General features: G+C 40.3%; 1 protein-coding gene across 3 annotated transcripts in view; it reads left to right on the top strand.

Annotated features, from left to right (window-relative positions):
* Window positions 1-19112, top strand: part of LOC100879070 (uncharacterized) — a 35910-nt gene extending 16798 nt beyond the window's left edge. For all 3 annotated transcript variants that reach the window (XM_076529378.1, XM_076529377.1, XM_076529376.1), the window contains 9 exons: window positions 9684-10022; window positions 10378-10749; window positions 10922-12984; window positions 13051-13309; window positions 13378-14070; window positions 14207-14659; window positions 14821-15333; window positions 15748-16380; window positions 16820-19112. In XM_076529378.1, the coding sequence (XP_076385493.1) occupies window positions 9684-10022; window positions 10378-10749; window positions 10922-12984; window positions 13051-13309; window positions 13378-14070; window positions 14207-14659; window positions 14821-15333; window positions 15748-16380; window positions 16820-18103 (6609 nt within the window). In that variant the 3' untranslated portion in view covers window positions 18104-19112. The remainder of the gene's footprint in view (window positions 1-9683; window positions 10023-10377; window positions 10750-10921; window positions 12985-13050; window positions 13310-13377; window positions 14071-14206; window positions 14660-14820; window positions 15334-15747; window positions 16381-16819) is intronic.
* Window positions 19113-19124: the final 12 nt, after the last annotated feature.

Raw genomic sequence — 19124 nt, 5'->3', positions numbered from 1 at the left:
AACGGACGGTACTTCCGAAGAGAAGAAATTGGGTTCATTTAGGAACAGGACGTGAGAAAGGAAGTTTCAATCGTTCGTTTCGCTTCGATTCGTACAAGAACACAATAATTCGGAACTGTAAAGCGTGTATCTCTGATATTGGAAGCTATAAGGTTGCGTAATTGCTGGCGTATAATGGATGAGCGTATTATGACATAACCGATTGGACCGTGCGATGGGAATGATACATTGTTTTCCGAGCGATAGTTTACTTTCGAATCTGTTTTTGCGTTTGATCGATGCGACTTTTTGTCCCTTTAACGATTTTATTTAACCTTGTTTCTGAGTCTATCTTGAGTCACGTTGCACAAACGTATAAGACTACATACTATATAGTTTTACATAGAAGATATTAGTAAATCTTTGGATTTTAATATTTATACTATGTAGTTTTATATAAAAGATATTAGTAAATCTTTGGATTTCAATATTTCTACTATATAATTTTACATAAAAGGTATTAGTAAATCTTTGAATTTTAATATTTAATATATTAGTATTTAATATTAAAATTTAAAACTTAAAAATGTTTATGAATACAAATATAAATGCAGAGTATTAGTAAACTTGAAAATCGGAGAATATGAAACTGAATTTGTAAATTAAACTTCCGTGTATTACATAACCTACAATTGGAAGCGATAGAATTGTTTCGAAAACTCATTAGGATCTACGAATGAATCCAATTCTCACAAAATGAGATTCTCTGCAAACTTTCCCACCGATTCATTCTCGAACATAATCACAGAAATTCTTTCAAAAATATGAACCTCTTGAGATTAATTATCATAATGAAGCTAATATCAATATCGTATGATAATATCGAATTAGCTTTACGATAAGTAAGCTCTGTAATTATACCACATTCTCGGTCCATATTTGCTTCTTAATTAAGTCCGTATTTGTCTTCGGTTAGAGGTAATTAGAGCGGAGTCTATTAATTGACCCATTATCAATCCACAAATTATCCCTTTATTCACTGAAATGTACAATGAAACTCGTTTGATTAGCTACTAGTTTTATAGCTAAAATTACTTGATAATCAAAGAGTCGTTAAAAGAAAAAATTACAGAAGTACTGAAGTATATGAATTGAGAATGTGGCGACTTTTATGTGCAAACGTTAGCTTTAAAAAGTTCAGCAGGACAAGTGCTACTTTCTGCTTCTGGTTAACACCAGAATACTTCGATGAACCGTGAAACACGATAAAAGTAGGATACATGTGCCGGTGCAAGAACCTGTTACACAGCCAGAGAAAGCTTTGATTCGTTCCAACTGTGAACTCTGAACCTTACATACCGACTTATATTTCTTCTACGAAATGGAACTGCTTTTTTAATGTTACGTACTTTGCGCTTGGGAGTCAATGTATTTGAGCTTGACGCGGTGGAATTTGGCGCAGTAGAATTCGATGTTATCTAATTCTTCACGCGATGGAATTCTATGTCTCTCGAATTTTTACGCGTTAGAGTTCGACGTTGTCCGAATTTCCATGCGTTAGAATTCGACGTCGTCCGAATTTCCACGCGTTAGAATTCGACGTCTCCTGAATTCCCACGCGTTAGAATTCGACGTCATCCGAATTTCCACGCGTTAGAATTCCACGTCTCCTGAATTCCCACGCGTTAGAATTCGACGTCATCCAAATTTCCACACGTTAGAATTCAACGTCGTCCAAATTTCCACGCGTTAGAATTCGACGTCGTCCGAATTTCCACGCGTTAGAATTCGACGTCTCCTGAATTTCCACGCGTTGGAATTCGACGTCGTCCAAATTTCCACGCGTTAGAATTCGACGTCGTCCGAATTTCCACGCGTTGGAATTCGACGTTTCCTGAATTCCCACGCGTTAGAATTCGATGTCTTCTGAATTTCCACGCGTTAGAATTCGACGTCGTCCAAATTTCCATGCGTTAGAATTTTACGTCATCCGAATTTCCACGCGTTAGAATTCGACGTCGTCCAAATTTCCACGCGTTAGAATTCGATGTCGTCTGAATTTCCACGCGTTAGAATTCGACGTCTCCTGAATTTCCACGCGTTGGAATTCGACATTATCCAAATTTCTATGCGTTAGAATTCGACGTCGTCCAAATTGCCACGCGTTAGAATTCGACATCACCCGAATATCAATGCGTTAAAATTTCTGTGCATTAGAATACAATATCCCCCAAATTTCGACGTCTTAAATAAGGTTAGGTTAGATTAGGTTTCGATGTATAAGAATGTTTGAGAATATGTCATGTTCCGAAGTTGCGCTTCCGAATTCGACACCCCTAAATTTCACTGTGTTAGAATTCGACACCGTTCTACACCCAACACCCGCCAATTTCCTCGCCTATAATTTCCGCTAAACATACAAATATCAAAAGTGAAGCACACCCTAACAAAAATAAGTAAACTGCTTCTCTGTCCGTGTAACTGTTCTTGTTCTTCTTTACACAGTATCCCTGTGCGACTCTTTTCTTCACGGCTACTTTGTCTCAAGGTCCTCGACGATTCGCTCGCATCGTTAGCGAAGCACTCTTCTCCTCTTCAAGCTCGCTCCATTCAGATGTAAACAGTGATATGGCTTTCGGCTGTATTCGAATGCATAGCTAGCTTTTTGTGAAACGTCGAGCTATACATATTTTTCTTCACGAATAATTCCTCTTGGCGAGCTGAAGAGAAGCTGAGGACAGTCGAGGAGCTTCACTTTGAGACAATTGTTGTGTCATGCTTCTTTCAGTTGTGATTATAGAAAGTCTATTGTTTTTTGTGGTACTTGATTGTTTCTATCGAATGATTATTACGTAAAGTTATGTAATCGCTGCTTATAGAACATTGATAATGGTGTCATGCACAATTGAAGGAACCTGGAAGAATCGTTACGGTGAAATGGAAGTTTATTGTTCGAGTTTTACCTGTCACTTTATAAGAATGAGGTTGCAAAATAGTTATTGCTTCTTAGAATATAATCTTCTTTACTTATTGTTTTATGAAATGTTTTCTGAAAAGTATCTTTTAATGTAGAAATCTTGAATGTGTTAGACATATGAATGTGCTACAAATGCTCATGTAAAACATGTATCATTCTCATGGTAAACATATGGTTATGTCAGATAAACGCTTATATGTTCATAGTCTTTGATCTCTATTTAAGTCAATACTTAAATACAATGTCTCAAAACATCATAAACTTAATTAGCTACTATACAATACATGTACAATAACAATAATCATGAACAGAGATACAGTGTCTCAAAACACTATAAACTTGACTACCTACTATACACTACATGTACAATAACAACAATCATGAATAGTAGTACAGTGTCTCAAAACATTATAAACTTGTCTAGCTACTACACAATACATGTACAATAACAACAATCATAACACAACAAGTACAAGTATATCTCTGATACATGATAATCATAAATATGAATGTTAATATACATTGACTTTTATTAATCATTAATAACCAAACATACTCTCAATTCATACTTATGTAAATGTATATGTATTCATACTTATGTCAATGCATACTTATGTAAATATATTTCACTAAATATTTATATATTAATCTTACCACTTGCTAATAACGTATGACTTCTACTAAAATATTTATTTTGAACACTGAATACAAAAAAAGTAATTCATGTATGATAGAGACATATGTATTTAAGTAGATTTGAAGTACAATAAGTTTGTCTAAAGTTCCTAAGAAGAACTATTCGTTCGACAGCGCCTTCACAAAAGTCTTCACATCTTCCTCCAAGGAGAGAAAGGTGTTTCGACCTGGTTTCCGCTTGCATTCGCCATCCGCTCGCGGACCAATTGATAATCGGCCGCGTTAACGAGAAAATTGACCGCGATGCTCCCAGAACGGCCGTTTAACGAGTCCGTGAAAATCCGCGAACAAAATGCATGATCCTCGGGGAAAGTTTAGCAATTTGATAAAGAATGTATATTTAGGTAGACTTGTGGCGGCTTTAAAGTTGTTTGAGAGGGAGTTTACGTTCTTTTGTAGTCAAGTTTGTAGGATGAAGTATGCTAATTTTAAGGCGTGTAAATTTGTGAATTTGTTAGGTTAGAAGTTTGGAAGTTTGGGAGTTTGGAAGCTTGGAAGTTTAGAAGTTTCAGAATTTTACTGTTGTTTAATTTACAAAGGCTCTGATTCCCAAATTCTTAACTTCAAACAGTGCTTACATTCTGTAATTTCTAAATTTCCAAGTTCTCAAACTTTCAAGTCCACAAATGGGCTAATGTCTGCATTCCTAAATTTTCAAACCCCCAAATCTCCATAACCCAGATTTCTAAATTTCCAAAAACCTAAACCACCAATCCCTAAACTCCCAAATTCTCAAATTCCCTAATTTCTAAATTTCCAAATTCTCAATCCACCAAGTCCACAAATGCACCAATGTCTACATTCCATAATTCTTAAATCTCAAAGTCCCATATGTCCAAATACCTATATTCCTAAATTCCCAATCCCTAAATCCCTAAATTCCTAAGCCCTCAAATCTCCAAATCCCCAAATATCCAAACCCCCTAACTGTCAGCTTTCTAACTCACTAAACTGTTTGCAGGAACATCCAGACTAGCTCCTTAGAGCCTTTCCCTTCATCTTAAAATAATCAAAGGAGACCTAAGGAGACCTACTCTAATCTAGGAAAATCTACAATTATCCTACAAAATAAGGACCAGTAACAATCACCACAAAACAATCATCATCTAACAATATGAAGAAATAGGTTAAATGATGTGAAATGATAGAACAGTACCAGCGATGGAAATCCAAGTTGCAGGAGATTGCATCGATGCAGTTCATGGGAACGCCCAAACGTCGCGTCTCAAGAAGAATCGTTAACGGCTTTCTTCGATAGTGAAAGGGAGAGGAGTTTTTAGAGAGGCGAAGGATCGATTTCTCGTCAGAGGGTCTTCGAAAGCGTAGCACCTGTTCTTCGCGAGAGAAAGAGAAGAAGTAATGGGCGTTACGAGCTATGTAGATCGTGAAGTTCATTGGAAACTTGTTAGAAATTGATACCTGACATCTTCGAGGATTGACGTTCTTCTGCGACTGGTCGAACGCGTTTTGAAAGCATCCAGATATTGTCTTGTTTAAATTAACTGGTAATTGCGTTAGATGCTCTGTTGCTTAGAGAAACGTTAAACTACTTTGTGGTAGATAATTCTTAGAAGAATTGCGAAACGTTTCTTTGTTTCTTCATTTTAATAGATTGCTAATGCATTAATTCAAGGTACAGGTTGAAAATTACTTGATTGGTGTATTATTCATATGAGGAACTGTATGATTTATGTAATGTTAACTCTTAATCATCATGGTTCAAAAATAGTTGAAAATGACTTATTTAGTATATCATCAATATGAAGAATTATATGTATGATTTATATAATATCAACTCTTAACCACCATGACTTAACGATAGCTGAAAATTACTTGATTGATATATCATTAATATGAAAAATTGTATGGTTTATATAATGTCAACTCTTCACCATCATGGTTCAAAAATAGTTGAAAACAACATAATTACTATATCATTAATATGAAGAATTATAATATGATTTATATAATGTCAACTTTTAACCACCATGACTTAACGATAGCTGAAAGTTACTTGATTGATATATCATTAATATGAAAAATTGTATGATTTATATAATGTCAACTCTTAACCACCATGGTCCAAAGATGTACAGTATCTTTATATCTAGTATAGATGTATTTCATATTAGCTTCTAATGTATTATTCTCATATCAAAGTTCTCAGAGTAACATATGTAGCTTAAAGTAAAGGAAGTATAGGCTTATCTTTAACTAGATCAAATCTGAAGCTATTAATGGTACTTAAGGGTTAATATTACACTAATAATCTGAGGTGTTAAATTGAAAGCTCTTAAGCATATGATATGCTGTACCACTTACGTCCATTTTCATTGCGACAGTTAACCCTTAACTGTCATGATTTAGAAACACAATATCTACAATCTGATACTGATTTTTACATACTACTCTGTCATTTGCATTTGTATATACTTATTAAGATGATTCTTATTATATTCATTGAATCTTCTAATCATTACGATCTAGTTTAGAGTATTGCTTAAACAGGATCGAAGCTAACCATGATATTTACGAGTTAACACTACAAATCCTACGTAATCTGCGATCATTAAGAACGAAGTACGACGAAGTCCAAATGTCTTAAGTTCACCTAGACTTAATTACGCAATTCCGACTGCATCGTTCGAAATTTTGATCAAGAAATCGTGATGGATCATGTATCGCGCAACATCGTGATGCAACCACCGTAAATCCAGTATTCTTGTATGTGTGTATACGCGATTCGCAGGTGTACAGCGATTGTCAGATCTCCGGTGATTTCACAGCCGATGGGCTGATTCTTATGGGGAGAATAACGAAGAAAGCAGAAAAACCATGGTCCGTGTCGTGCACGCGATCTTCCGCTATGAAAATTGTGTACATTGCTACTGTCTGTATAATTGGAACGATGTCAGTAGTACGGTATCGTTATATCGAATTAGATGATTCGTTAGGGAATGGAAATTTAAATGGACAGTAATGTGTGTGTATTTTTGTGTTGAAGGAGGAAGTATGGTTGAATGCTTTCTTTGTTATGGGAAGTTGAGGGAAAAGTTGTGTAATATTGTTAGTAGTCTTTTCTTTGTATTGGGGAGTTGGGGAGTTGGGGATATAGAGATTTAGGGGTGTGGAGATTTGGGGATGTGGAGATTTGGGGATGTAGAGATTTGGGGATGTAGAAATTTGGGGATGTAGAGATTTGGGGATATAGAGATTTGGGGATATAGAGATTTGGGGATGTAGAGATTTGGGGATGTAGAGATTTAGGGATGTAGAGATTTGGGGATGTAGAGATTTAGGGATGTGTAGATTTAGGGATGTAGAATTTTGGGGATGTAGAGATTTGTGGATGTAGAGATATAGGGCTGTAGAGATTTGGAGACATAGAGATTTGGAAATGTAGAGATTTGGAGATATAGAGATTTAGGGATGAGAGATTCAGAGCTTTGGATTATTGGAGATGAAGAGATTTGAGGATGTAGAGATTTGGGGATATAGAGATTTAGGGATGTACAGATTTGGAGCTCTGAATTATTGGGGATGTAGAGACTGGGGGATGTAGAGATTTGGAGCTCTGGATTCTTGAGGATATAGAGATTTGAAGATCTGGAAATTTGAGGATGCAGTAATTTGAAGATGTAGAGATCTAAACATGTAAACATTTGTTACTCTATGAATTTAAAAATATAGAGATTTAAGTATATACAGATTTGTAGATCTAAATATATAGGTAAATGTTATATAAACTAAATATATAGGATGTAGGTAAAGAATGTAAAGAATGTAAAATTCAAGAATGTAAATATGTACAAATTTGAAGATACAGATACATAAAGATCTAAAGATCCATTAATATAATTATTTAAAGATCTCAAAATTTGAAACCACAGACATTTACAATGGTATCTTCAAATTTAATAATCCAACAAATTATATTTTGAAAATTTCAAACTTAGAAATTAGCAACTTTCAAAATTTCTCAAAGGAAACTGAGTCTATAGTCTAAAAAAAAGATTCGTATCAGATCTCGTGAAAGAATCTGCAGAAGGTACTGGTATTTATTAGAAATCATCGTTTCAAGTCGTTCACAGTTCGTTAGCCACGGTTGCACTCCAAATATCTCGTGGCTCTTACACTCAAGCACACGCAATATCGATAATGATAATCCTTTCGCATAAATTCCTTTCAAATATTCATCGCAGAATTTTGACGCGAATAATTAGTAACACTTAATTAAAGAATAAAAATTAGCAATCTCGAGATGAAAGATTTCTTGATGATGACTCATCAAGATGAAAGATTCAGAGATGAAAGATTAAAGAAATCTTGAGTGTATCACTAGAATACTTACCAGAATTTACTATAATTGAAAGATTGAGGGCAATTATGTCTTTACCTTGCATCGCGAGCAAGATTCTGACAAGAAGAAATTATAAAAGCGACCTCGAAACCTCGAAAAATACTTATTTAAGGAAAAGCTTGTTTCAGGCGTTACATTTTAAAGTCGCTATTAAGGAAGTGGTATTTAGATGTTTATTTGAACTGGACACGTTTAATATAGCCACGGAGAACGGTTAGGTTAGGTCATACAATCGTGAATGTGTATGACGTATAATCTGGCCGCACTTTCTGCGTTTTCGCAGTTAGAAGGACGACTACATTCACTCCTTAACTTTAATGCGAATAAGTTACACGCTCCATGTAATCTGTAATTACTAGAAACTTCGAAAATATTTGTTCTTTAAGCGCTGATATCTATACATTGCCTCCGCAGTTCAAAAATTTACCAATCTCAATTATTATCAGAATCGAAAGTGTATTTAAATTCCATTAATTCTTAAAACTGTACTAACTCAAGCGTTACACTAAATATGTAAAACCGTTTAAAATTATTTCGCCAGTCATTCAAAGATAAAAAAGTTTCTCCTCAGAATTAAAAGTCATGAGAATCGAGGTTTATGTTATAGTTGTTTTTCAGGATCTTTTTATGATTAATGTACTCTGCGTAATGGTTTCATCGGTCCATGAAACCACCGGTTTCATTAGGAGCCATAGCAATTGAATCGTGGGTAACTGACTGTCACGAACACTTGAATTTTTTGTGTACTCGCGATAAAGAATTGCGGTTGGAATTCTTCTTCGCTAGCTTTCCTTTCGAGCAGAAAATCCTCGTTTCCTCCATCAACTTCATCATAGTCAAATAATTACGATCGGGACGCATTCCTATTATATGACTAGGAAGATTAAGCGAATTTTGTACTGTCAATTGCAAAACGTTCTTTGCAAATGTTTGTACATTATTGTAGCAGCACAGCTACATATAAAGATGCATATATGTAATGCAATAGTAGACTGATTTATAGTAGAAGGGTTCTTTACAATCTTTATTGTAAGACATTTTTATTATTCATTGTTTTTTTATGTACTATTATATTGTTCTATACTACTGTTTGTATATTAGTGTTTATATACAATTGTTTATCTACTATTACTTATATAATATCGTTTATATACTATTGTTTATCTACTATTGCTTATATAACATTGTTTTTTTATTATTGCTTATATACTATTGTTTATATGCTATTGCTTATATACTATTGTTCATATACAATTGTTTATATAGAATTGTTTATGTAGTATTGTTTATATAGAGTAGTTTATATAGTATTGTTTATATATAATTGTTTATATGGATCTGTTTGTATAGAATTGTTTATATAATATTATTTATATAGTATTGTTTATATAGAATTGTTTATATAGATTTATTTATATAGAACTGTTTATATGGAATTGTTTATATACTGTTGCTCATATAGAATTGTTCATATAATATTGTTTATATAATATTGTTTTTATAATATTGTTTATATAATTTTGTTTATATAATATTGTTTTTATAATATTGTTTATATAATATTGTTTTTATAATGCTGTTTTTATAATATTGTTTATATAATATTGTTTATATATTATTGTTTATATAAAATCATACAATTATTTACAATTTTTTATATTCTTTTTTCAGATCGTGCAGAGGTGTCTATTGGCAGCACCGATCTGCTTGCTCCTGTCGATTAATTTCGTCAGGATCGAAGCCGAACGATGGTCAAGACAGGTGTCGAACAGTGAATGGATTCCATTGGCGAACCCCAGGGCCACTCAGACCCAGATCGAGCAAAGTAGCCCACCTGCACTACTGGCAAGCGGCTCTGCACAAGTGCCGCAACTTCCACAATTGTCCTTGCCACCTCCTCTTCAACAACAGTACCAAGAACAACTTCTGCAGCTGCAGAAGACGCAAGAGAGCATACAGAAGCTACTGCTGTTGCAGCAACAGTTGAAGGCCCAACAGCAACTTCTTCAGGTCGAGATTCTTGATATGGTGGCGCAAGACTGGTTAACTCTTCTAACTTTATTTGTACCATCAAAGATCTATCTTACTGTTTGTAGCAGTGGAATTCGAATTGCGTTTCTGTTCTTCTTATATGGAGTTGACCAATTTGCCAATCAAATCATGCATTATTTACTATTTTACACAACTAGTTTTATTTTGGAAGATAGTTAGAAATTAATTGTATGAAATAAGAAAGTAGCTCATTGATGAAGTAATTGTTTTAGAATATATTTTAGAATATTTCTTCTTGCATGTACACAATTAAATAAGCTTGTGTAAGGTTCTTAAATGTACATCTTAAGCTAACCAAGACATTTCTTTTCAGTCCCAGACATTCCTGCCCAGCGGATTCAGCAGCACAGAAGAGGATAAGCAACTGCATCACAGTGGATTAACAAACTCGCCAACGTTGCCCGACGCCGCGTCTGAGGATTTGGTGCCACCCCTCCCAGCATCGGAAGCGTTGCCACCGGTGTTTCCGGCGCAGAACTTCTACCAGCAGCGACCTCGACCTCCGGCACTGCCGAAGCAGGACCTTCCTCAAGAATTTGCGAGCTTGTCCGGCCAAGAATTCAAAGGTCAACTGTTGCCACAAGGTCAGAACCTTGGGAACATTGGGCAGATAGATGAGAGCCAGAGGCAGGGAGCGAAACACCTAACTGAAAGTTTACCGCCAGCTCAGGATGAGGAGGAAGAGGTGATTAATATTAGTAACCTTAATGAAGAGTTTACTGTATTCAGATGAAACGTTTACTGTCTTCAGATTGTTTGTTAAAAGATCAGAGGTTTGTCAAAGACATAAAACAGCGGAGGTAGAATTTGTATTCAGTCAAAGTTGTCAGCTGATCTAACACAGATTTTTTCTTCAGGTACAGTTGGTTTATGTGCCGGCAGAGACGCTGGCGCAACGAGGTCAGCCTAAAAGGGGGCGAGGAAGAAAGCAGTTCCCGCATCGCCAGCAGCACCAGCAACACCATCAAAACCGCGACAATCAAGGTGTCGATACCAGCGCCATCGTGCCTGATCAGGACGCCTACACCCGCCAATTGTTGCAGCAACTACAAATGGAACGCGAAGAGAAAGAGCGGTTCCTGAAAGAGGAAAGAATGAAGGAGATTGCGAGGTTGAATGAGGAGCAGCGAGAGCTGGAGAGGAAGGCTCGTCTTCAGCAGGAAGCTCTGCAAAGAGAACAAGAGCAGCAGAGACTGCGTGAAGCGGAGAAGAAGAGAAAGGAGCTGGAAGAAATAGAGAAGCAGAGAGAACTGGAAAGGATCCGCGAGGCCAGAGAGAAGCAGCGATTAGAGGAGTTAGAACAAAGGAGATTAGCCGAGATTCGAGCGAAGGAGGAGAAAAGAAGAGCTGAAGAGGCGGCTAGACGAAGAGAGGCTGAGGAGGCAGCCAGACAAAGAGAGGCTGAAGAGGCGGCCAGACAAAGAGAGGCTGAGCGATTAGCCGCCTTGGAGAGACAGAAAGAGCAGGAGCTTCAGAGGGCTCTAAAACAGCAGCAGATTCTGGAGAAACAACGAGAGGACGAGGCGAGACTTAGTCGTACGAGACTGGAAAATCAGGATGGTGTTGCGCAAGCTCTCCCTCTGATCAAGGATCAACAGCAACAGCTACATCGCCAACACCTAACCGAAACGTCAAAACCGGCTAAAAGCAAGATCAGAGGAAGGCCTCGTCAAAGACCACACCATCATGATCAACAGAACTATCGGGAAACCACCACTACCACCACCCCCTCCCCTAACCAGCCACCTTTATCGGTGTACATGGGTAGCTCCAGCTCGAAGACAGCTAACGTGAAAGTATCGGACGTGTTGAAGCTCTTAAAAGACGCAAAAACCATCGCTGTTCTGGACACCGTCGGTCCAGACACTCCACAAGTTTTCGTAGGTCCAACGAATCTTGACCCACCTTCGGGATACGCCAAGTTTGATCTTCCGTATCTGTCCTCCATCGATCACAACCGAGTTGAGAGGAAGGTAGACAAATTGCCTTTCTTCGTGGCGCCGCTTAGCTTCGATCCTCCGCCAGGATACTCCAAGATCCCCTTCCCAGCGCCTCATATCGGCTCCGTCGTCGTAAATACTTTAGACAACACCGATCCTAAAGACAGCGATAACCCTAATCCGAGTCCAACCCCGTTGATAGAACCTAACTCTTATCTGGATGGCCTGAATAGCGGCTCTGATTCCTCCACTCCTCTGTACGAGCCACAGACCACCATCGGCTACTCCCAGGATCAGGCGAGTACGCCTAAGTATGAACAAACGTACTCTTCGGCTCCTCCAACCGGGTACTCGGGATCTAGGTTCAGATTTAGGCAGTACTACGGCGACAGCAAGCCAGCCTCCGTGATCACCACCTCCTATTACGACGATCAGAGGCCTACGACGAGGAAACATAAATACTTTGACGATAATTTAAGAACCACCGAGAATCCTTTGCAGAATACCAGAGTGGAGACCTCGGTGAGTCAACGAGAAGAGGTTTCCTACTCCACCACGCAAAGAATTAAGGATGAGTCGATTATTACCGAGGACCCTGCGACCAAGGCTCAGGATGTAGCCGCTCAGTTGGCTCTCATTAATCAGGAACTTGCTCAGCAAAGGGAGGCTCAGAGATATAACACGGCAGGACAATTTAATCAGTACAACACTCAATCTACCACTGGTTTAAGTCACAGCTTCGACGGTGAAATCGCTTCCGGTGATATCAATGATGTTAGGAGTCCTGTTGGACCTACACAGTATAGCTTGCCCGCGGAGCTGCCCGCGATTTCTCCTCATCTACCTGGTTTGGTCAATTCTCTGTTAGACAAGAACGAGGCCAAGCTTCAAACTACCAGTACGACGACTTCCACGACTACCACCACCACGACCACTCAACGTACTCCGACGACTACTTACAGGCCACGCAGTAGACAGAGGTGCGCTTCACAGACATTGTGAAATATTGATTTATGTAATTTGGTTACTATCGTCACTGTTTTCAGGAACAGAGTTGTTTCCACGAGACCAAGGACGACAACTCAGACGCCCTCCACGAGGACGAATGCAGACAGAAGTCGGAGGCCGTACAATAGGTCCAGGTCTAGATTCACTACCACGACAGAGGACTATCGCGAATCTGCATACGAAGCTACTAAATCCAGAATCCCCGAAACTACAGCTAGATACAATGCGGAGCAAAGAAGGCCAAGCAGTAGGACGCAGAAACATAGGAGTCGAGATAAAGCGAGTCAACAGGCTGAAGTAAAGTCCTTTACACTCTGTGTTACTGCACTGAATCGTTCAGTGTCTTATTATGTTCTTTCTTGCAGGTCTTCCAGAGTCAGAACATCCAACAACCATACGAAAACGTTCCGAATGACGCGGTTTCTCCGACGCCATCGAGCGCCTTCCTACAACCGACGGGTCCAGACTCCAGCCTTCGTCAGTTGGACGCGTCTCCGAATCCCCCGGAGAATTATCCACCCAGCACCATCAGCACTACCGAGAACTACCCCTCTTTACCAGCAAGTCACGGATCGCCATTAATTTCCGAGGATTACTCGAGGAGTCAGAACTATCCCCAAAATCTTCCCCAGGATTCGCGCTATCGCGGAGGATACGATCAGAGCGGATTAGAGCAAGGTGGTCTCGAGAACGCCCCGGTAAATGGATTCAATTATCAGACGCAAAACAGGGACACCTACGAGCAGGGTATCCTTCAGAGACCGAAGGACTATCAGCTAGACGGCAAAGCAGAGAACACTGACTTCGAGTTGGCCACCACTGCGAATCCACGACTCAGCGCACAGGAAGAGCAACGTTATTCCTCGGTTTACGAGGTGAACGTACCACAGACGCAGCCGGAGTTTGGTTTGACCGGACAGAATTTACATCGTCTCGAGACCGAGAAGATTCAACCTGGCGCTGCTGACCCCAACGATCCAGTATTTGTCCTGCTGCCGGAGAACAAACAGGAGGATTACGAGCTCTCTGTTTCCTCCACGGAGACTCCCATCTCTGATGTAAGTTCTTGTTTGCTGTCTCTCCAAACTCTCTAACTATTCTTGACTATAAACCTGAGCCATTAACACAATACTCCAAGTGTCACACGCGTGTACTTCTAATTGAAATGAATAAACAAGATTTGAATTTTTGCAGATCACGACAGAGACAACCACGACGAGTACGACCCCGGTGATAATCCGACAACGCGTCCGAGGACGCGTGGGCTCCCGCGTGCACCACGAGCCCTCGGTTCAGACCCGAAACAGAGGCTCCCAGGACGAATACGTCCGTTTCAACGTAGTGAACCAAGAATCAACGCGAACGTCTCCCAGACAGCGAAGCAGAACCAGATCACGAAACCAGAATCACGGGTCGCAGGTTCAGACCGACGGCAACGAGTACATCAAAATCCACGTGGCTCAACAGAAGCAGGTCGCCACCACGACCCCGCAGCCGACTACGACCACCACTACCACCACCACCACTGAACGTCCACCGGAAGAGGATGTTGATTACGGATTTATCAGACCGCCGAACTTCCGACCGGTACATCCGGTGGATAACAGATTCCCGGCACCTGTTACGTTCCGGCCTCAGCTTTCAGAGGTAAGTCGCTTCGCTACATTACAATCGCAATGCTTGATTGATTACCATGATGATTTCATGAAAAGATCATGATGTATGCTGTATACATTTGCTACATTATTTGCTGTATAATATAATATAATAATTTGACACTGTTATAAACATTTTATCTTCCTTTTCAGCATCTTCTGCAGGTGCCGCAGCAATCACTGTTACCCAACGACGAGACCGCAGTGGAATCGAGTCCCCCGCAGACCCAGCTGTTAAAAACCCGTCAGAAATATCAGCAAGCACCTAATCGTCGCTTGCCTATAAAAGCCACGACTCTGCCACCTGCGACCACCACTGAAGCCATCACCACCACAGAAAGAATACCTGTTGCCACGGTGCTGCCGGATGACAGTATATACACCGTGAAACCAAAGTCCCGAACCGATGAGCCTAAGCAAGGCAGAGTAAGAAGCAGAGTTCGACGACCAGGTAGAAAGCGCGTTAGCACGAGCACCACGGAATCGGTACGAGAAGCGCACAACGAGCTGCCGTTGGATGAAAATTATCCTCGAATTCGTCCTCAGTCGACGACTACCGAACAGCCACAACAAGCAAATTTGTACGATGATAATTATGATGGTGCTCAGTATTCTTCGTCGCGCAATCAGGATAATCAACAATTTTATGAGACGTCCAGTGAGAATGTGAGTATGTGAAGGGTCTGTGTTGTAAAACGGTAATCGATATTATCAGATTCCTCTGTATTGGAGAATTAATATTTGAAGATTGCTGGGATTCTTGGAGGGGGTTGTTTGGTAATTGCGATGGCAATGCTTGACATTATTTGTCAATAATCGGTATAGGTAAATAGACAATTAATGGTATTAGGAATTTTCAAACTCTCAGATTTCTAGATCCTTAGATATGTAGGCTCTCTAATTACTTTCCTAGTTCTTAGATTTTCTAATTCACAGATCTGAAGTCTATAGATCTCTAGTTCCCTATATCTTCAAATCAGTAGTCTACATTCCTACATCAGTGCATCTAGAGAATAGACACAGAAATACTTTTAAACCCTTAAATCTCTTCATTCTTATTTACTCTTCTCATAATTTCAGTATCCCGCCGAGTTCATCCTGAATTTCGGCAACTACCCGTCCCAGCACCGCGACGAGTACGACCAAACGCAGCTGGCCAGCGACGTCCCGCGAAAATACAGTCAAGAAACTGGAGCGAAGGCGATCTCCGAAGATTCTCGTTCGACGACGGCAGACATTTATGGTTCGGAGAGTCAGTGGTCCACGAAATTGACCAGGACCTCGTTCCAGCCGAGTTTCGCAGTGAACCGTGTAGCTGGCGAAGCGAAAAAGGATCGCGAGTGGTTGCACGAGTCATCGAAGGACGTTCCCGATATAATCACCGCCGCACCAGAGCCATCGTCTGTCACGCTGCTGGTTTCTTCGGAGGATAAGACTAGCGAGGAAGCGCAGGACGAGGAGTCGATGCTAATGGGTACCACGATATTTGGCAGGAAAACGAACACGCAGGATCACACGGAGAGAATGAATGTTAACGATACCACAACCGATGCTCCGATAATGCGAGATATTAATGGAAGCGAAGCGGAAACGAATAGGGAACCGCAGGAGCCCTGGTTGATAGATAAGGTGGAAAGTTCCACGGAGAAGCGGGGCGATATTGATTTCGAGAAGAGCCTGAAGAAGAGCGGAGAGACCGGTGTTATTAAAAAGGTAGACCCTGTAGAATATAACGCTCCCACACCTAGCTCTGATTCAGACAATTAACAAACGTCCTTCAGTTTTAAATGTACAAGTTATTTTATGTAATCTTACAATGTGACTGCTGTTATCTTAAAATGAAGATGATATAAAAGTTTAACGCTGCAGTATGTCTTTGTAAATGAAGGTGATAGTACAAAAGGTCATTTCATATTCTTTTTGTGCTACGGTTTGTTCTTCAAGACCACCGTTATTGAAGATCGTTACTACTAAAGGCTACTTTAGTGCTGGAACAGCAGTCATTAACGTTGCTTCTGAAAGTTCTGAAGATTTTAATTAATGAAAGTTTGTAGCATCTTACAGCTGTACAATGAAAGAGCATTATGACGAAGCTTATTTCTCATTGTTTTTAAAGTTAAGGCAAACTTGTACAAACTTATGTTCATTTCAGGGTACACGAAGAAGGAGAGTTCGCGTTCGGGTGAGACCAGCCGTAGACGACTTCGTCACAGCCGAGTCCCAGCACTTCAATTCCGCTTTCAACGGCTTGTTCAGAGATCAATACAAGTACAATCCCATCCGTGAGTCCAAGCTTCCAACTTCGTCGAATTCGCCGGACAAGTTCGATGTCCAAGACTTCGAGATATTGAAGAGCAACGAACCGAAGCCTACGACCACCGAAGTACCGGAAGAAGCGTGGACCATGGCGCCTGCAGTGACAACTCCCATGAGTATCCCGGACGATGAAGAGACTACAACGGAGGATCAAGTTACTACGCTACCAACGACGGAAGTACCCGAAGAAACCACGGAGTCCTCCTACGAGGACTTCGTCTCTAGGTTGAGTGAGACCAACGAGACGAAGAAGACAAAGAAAGATAACTGGAGAGAGAAGAGTGTTAGGGTGACCTTGAACCTCGGGTCAATCGCAGACGCGATTAAAGAAAACGATGTCGACAAACTTAGCGACGAATCGAACGAGTTGAAGGGCGAAGACATAAGTTTCTCTGGAACTCGTTCCAAGAATAACTTCGAGAACGAGGAGAAAGATGTTTCTTCGGAGGAGTCAAAGGATGGCGACGATTATCCAAAGAACCACCGAGCGAAATGGAGCGAGGTGAGATATCCTTCCTCTTACGATCATCCCCAAGCATCCGGTTGGAGCTACGAGCCAAAAAGTAACAGCAAACCTCCCAGCCCTATTCCTGGACTGGTGACCAAGGAAGGAGACAGCAGCGTGAAGACGCTCTCCGATTACGTACAAGCGATTTTCGACACTATGAAGAGCGCCGAGGAGGAAACGACGACCGCGAACACTGAGGAATCCACGACCCTTCAGATTCCGCTCGATGATGAGTTCCAGGAGAGAACAACGACGATGGACGTAGAGGATAAAACCACTCGGATCTCCGTTGACGAGGAAGCGCAGACAAAGAGCGACGAGACAGACAGTAAGGAAATGACCACGGAGTCTTCGACGAACGCGGATCTGGAGAATGTAACGACCTTGGAGAAACTCGCCACGACTCCCCAGAGCGTCAGTTCATCATCGGAATCTTCGACAACGGATCCTACGCCAGCAAGGACAACCACATCGCCCAGTAACGCAACGGAGTCCATCCTCGGAAAGATCCTGCGGACCTCCACGACCACCAAGGTCTCCCACATGACGGAAATCTGTTACAGAGGCCGGTGCGTGATGACCAGGCCCAGTCGAGAAGTTCGTTTAAGATGAAGATCATCTACGTCTATTCCTCGTTCATTTCGAAAACGCGGCTAGCATGGACGCTGACTGAACGGGCCTCGTTGTTCGCCATCTTCGTAACCGAGTGATTATTTATTCAACGGAAGCTTTTGATTCTCTAGTGTCAGGGATGAATATGAACAGATTAGAGTGAAGTTTTTACTACAAGAGTATGCTAAATATTTGTATGAGTTTGGAATGGGAGGGGGATGTGAGGGGTGAGTTTCTTGGAGATGTACCAAATGTTTCATTGATACTCGGTGTTTTGTTATCGCAATGTTAGCACTTGGACGACGGGTCACTAAGCATTACTATAATTCTTGCCTGGAGTAGGTCATGCACCCTGTATTAATGGCGTCAGTGACCCACGCCAGACACGATTAAATAGAAGCTTGGAAATTTAAAAACTTCTGAACCTGGAAATTTAAACATGGTCCAAGTGTTAATCCTAGGAAGATAAACGTCGTCCAAGTATTAATCCTTTGAAGATGAAAAATGAATCTGAAGAAGTATCTTCAACGATGTCTTTAAAGGATTGTGCAATAATCAGAAATGTAAAAGAACACGTTGATTGTCATGAATATTAAAAATCAATGCAAATCTTGAATAGCAATAATTTAAAGTAGTTAATCGAAGAATGAATTGTATATATTTTTAATATTTCTTATGATATATCTTGTGGGTCATATTCCCATCGTGTCAGTCAACGTGTTAAAAAGCTATCGATTACGGAAATTAATATGCTCGTTGTGCAGGTTGAAGCGAATCGATTTAATAAGAGATGATTGACTGCAAATCGATCGTGACGTGGCTGTTTATGAAAACGTTTGCTGAACGTTGTCGTGGCAGCTCGGTTCGAAGCGGAAAACGTAGGCCCGACCCAGGCCGCTTTAAACGATAGGGGGCTAAGTCTATTTAACTTAATTACCTGCTGCTGTACTGTTGGTATACGTGTAAGTTAAGCGTTTAAGTATTTTCAATAAAAACACGAAGAAAGCAAGGTCTCCTTTGA

The sequence above is a fragment of the Megachile rotundata genome, chromosome 3 (genome assembly GCF_050947335.1).
Source record: "Megachile rotundata isolate GNS110a chromosome 3, iyMegRotu1, whole genome shotgun sequence".
Taxonomy (NCBI): domain Eukaryota; kingdom Metazoa; phylum Arthropoda; class Insecta; order Hymenoptera; family Megachilidae; genus Megachile; species Megachile rotundata.
This window is presented reverse-complemented; position numbering and strand designations above follow the sequence as displayed.